The sequence below is a fragment of the Propithecus coquereli genome, unplaced genomic scaffold (assembly GCF_000956105.1).
Source record: "Propithecus coquereli isolate 6110/MARCELLA unplaced genomic scaffold, Pcoq_1.0 Scaffold63, whole genome shotgun sequence".
In the NCBI taxonomy this organism is placed as follows: Eukaryota; Metazoa; Chordata; class Mammalia; order Primates; family Indriidae; genus Propithecus; species Propithecus coquereli.
The window spans coordinates 2771423-2774517 of NW_012152285.1; the positions used below are offsets into that span (position 1 = coordinate 2771423).

General features: G+C 43.4%; 1 protein-coding gene across 1 annotated transcript in view; it reads right to left on the reverse strand.

The window, feature by feature from the left end:
• The window catches only part of ASAH2 (N-acylsphingosine amidohydrolase (non-lysosomal ceramidase) 2), a 66917-nt gene extending 64952 nt beyond the window's left edge, over positions 1–1965 (reverse strand). The window contains exon 1 of the mRNA XM_012659656.1: positions 1839–1965. Coding sequence (XP_012515110.1) covers positions 1839–1965 — 127 coding nt within the window. The remainder of the gene's footprint in view (positions 1–1838) is intronic.
• Between the last annotated feature and the right edge of the window lie 1130 nt (positions 1966–3095).

Sequence of the window (3095 nt, forward strand, 5' to 3'; positions counted from 1 at the left end):
CATGAAAAAATGACCAAATATTACAAAACAATATGATCCTGAGGCAGAAGGATCGCTTGAGCCCAGGAGTTTGAGGTTGCTGTGAGCTATGATGACCCCATGGCACTCTAGCCTGGGAAACAGAGCGAGACTCTGTCTCAAAAAAAAAAAAAAATTAAGTTCTCAAGTCTGACTCCAGAGTTCCAATCTCATTTCTGCCACTTATTGGATGACCTTGGCGAAATCCTCCCCTAATACTTAGCTTCAGTTTTTTCATACATAGATAGGAATGCAACGATGATAATTTTAGTACCTATCTCATAGAGTCCCTATAAAAATAAGACAATGCAACAATACTTCTTTTGTTCCATGGAATGTAATAAGTGCTCAGCTCAAACTCAGAATCCAATGATCTTTCAACCAAATTCTAGGTGGAGTTAGAATCCATGTCTTCTCATGCCCAAGCCCACATTTTCCACAAGGCATCAGATATTGCCAGGAGGGAAGCAGGCACCGTTGCTGTCACCTCATTGTCACCAGTCTAGGAATGTCATGCCAACGAAAGCCAAACCTGGCCACATAGCCACAGGCAAGTTATTTGCAATCTCAGAGTCGGGGTTTCCCTATATGAAAACTGGCACAAAAGTAAAAGGTAGGACTAGCACCTACCCTTATAGAATTTTTGTGAGAATTAGATGAGAAAATTATGTAAAAGCCTTACTATAGGGCTTCACGTAGAAACCATGCAATAAAAATAACTACTGCTATGAGAATAGTTACTAGCAGTATTAATAACCTCCCTGAATCTCAACCTCCCGAGTCTCTAATTTTAAGAGCTAAAACTAAATAAATTCTATGGATTCTTTCACTTCTATCAGTCTAAGCCCCTGCTCTGCCCACTGTAGGATCAGAGGATCTCTGTTCCTCTGTGTTTGCTGGGAACTCGAAGCATGGGAACATGGTAGAGGGTACACTGGAAAAGAGACGAGGCCACCAAAGGGAAAACCGAGGTGGGAAATGCCAACTTCTTCTCCATTTGGCCTGAGGCCAGCTCTCCCTTTACTTTGATCAAAGCGTTCAATCTCCATCTGTTTTCTCCATTCATTTTCCAGGTATGTAACCTAATGCTGGCTGAAGCAGAGGCTCCGACAAAGACCCATTGCCAATATTGCCTGGAAACAGCCTACGGAGTTTTCAAAAACTAAATTTGTTGCCAACATTTTTAAAAATCAGGAGATGTCTAAAAATCCCAATTTCCAGCTTCTCTTGAGACCTCCGGAGATCTGAGACCACGTGACATCATGACAGCAAGCAGCTGGCACTCCGGGGGGCTGTGGACCCCCTTCCCCAGAAGCACACTTGCCTCCACCCTGGTTGCCTCCTCACTCCGCCTCATTAACAGAATTTGATTGGCCCTTGTAAGGATTTGAGTTGGAGACCCCTTTCTCTAAAGCTTTTCACGTACTAATTAATTGACATTCAGTAAGTTTTTCATTCTTCTTTTGCCCCCAGGAAAAGATGATGCCAACAAGGAGGGAAAAAGAAAGATGATAGGCTGGAGGCTGACATCACTGGGCCTTGAAGAATCCTGGGCTGTACTTAGATCAGTGGAAAAGCTAATGGCAAACATGTCCATGTTAGAATGCCTGTACACTGGCTATTTGGGAACAAAGGTAAACTTGATAAAAACTGCTATCATTGCAGAAAGGGCAATTAATGTAAGGGGAGATGGCCATCCCAGGCTGCTTAAGTGCACATTGAACTATCAGAAGACACTGTTTGTCACGTTGGTGTCCCCAGTAATCAAGAAATTTCCTACAGGCCTAAAAATAGCATCCAAGAGAGCCTATGGCACTTGCCTTTATGGTTTTCAATGGTCCCACTGGTGATAAACAAGAGGCTGAGAAGAGCCACTGTGATGGCAGTCATCATTACAAGAAGGAAAATCAGGAACATCTCCAAGGTAGAGAAGGTGCGCTTGGCCATTTCTCCTGTGGTAAAACAGAGATGGAAGAAGGAGGAATCAAAAGATTGAACTGCAAATTAAAATGCATAGGCTTCAAGCTGCCCAAGGCTAAGATGTCTTAGCTTGTTCATATCAATAGACTGTACCAAGGATGGCAAGTACAGAGCACACTTACCACTGTGCCATATCCCAAGCCCATGGCAGATGAGACCAATCAATTACAGAACTCTTTCTGAAAAGCTTGGATGTGGATGCCCAATCCTTCTCAACACAATGGTCCTCCTGGCAGCCACCACTCATGATTTGGCATTGGCAGCTGAGCTAAAATCTATTTGCATTCCTGAACCATATCATACTGCTTTCATTTATGGTGATGGTGCTATTTATGGGTCTGTACATCAGTGTGGGCTGGGAGCGCTTCTGTCAACAAGGATGACTGCTGTGCACATATTGTTTGTACTTGGTAGAAGGCTGGCTGGGTTTAGGGCTGTACACTGTGGTCATGGAATAAGTAGAATTTTCTTGTCCACATGGAGGCAAAACTCTTAACTTTGACTTTTAAACCCTATGTTCTAACTTTCAATTACTACCCAGTAAGAAAAGGGCATGGAAAAGGAGAATCAGCATCTCTGGTCTCAAGCAAGGCATTAGTAAAATTTTCCTCTTTGATGATCAGAAGGATCCCACACATTTTGCAAACCCTGTATCAAAGGATGAGGATGAAGAATGTCCCTATGTTCCACAAAACCATAAAACGTCCATACAGATTCTTGAAAATGTTTTAGGAGGAAAATTCATCATCACTCAAAGCAACTACACAAGCTAAAAACCCATATAATGTTAATGAAAAGAAGTATAATAGGGTGGTCAAAAATTGGGTTCTCGGTCGGGCGCAGTGGCTCACACCTGTAATCCTAGCACTCTGGGAGGCCAAGGCGGGTAGATCACTCAAGGTCAGGAGTTTGAGACCAGCCTGAGCAAGAGCAAGACCCCGTCTCTACTAAAAATAGAAAGAAATTAGCCGGACAACTAAAAATATACAGAAAAAATTAGCTGGGCATGGTGGCGCACGCCTGTAGTCCCAGCTACTTGGGAGGCTGAGGCAGAAGGATCGCTTGAGCCCAGGAGTTTGAGGTTGCTGTGAGCTATG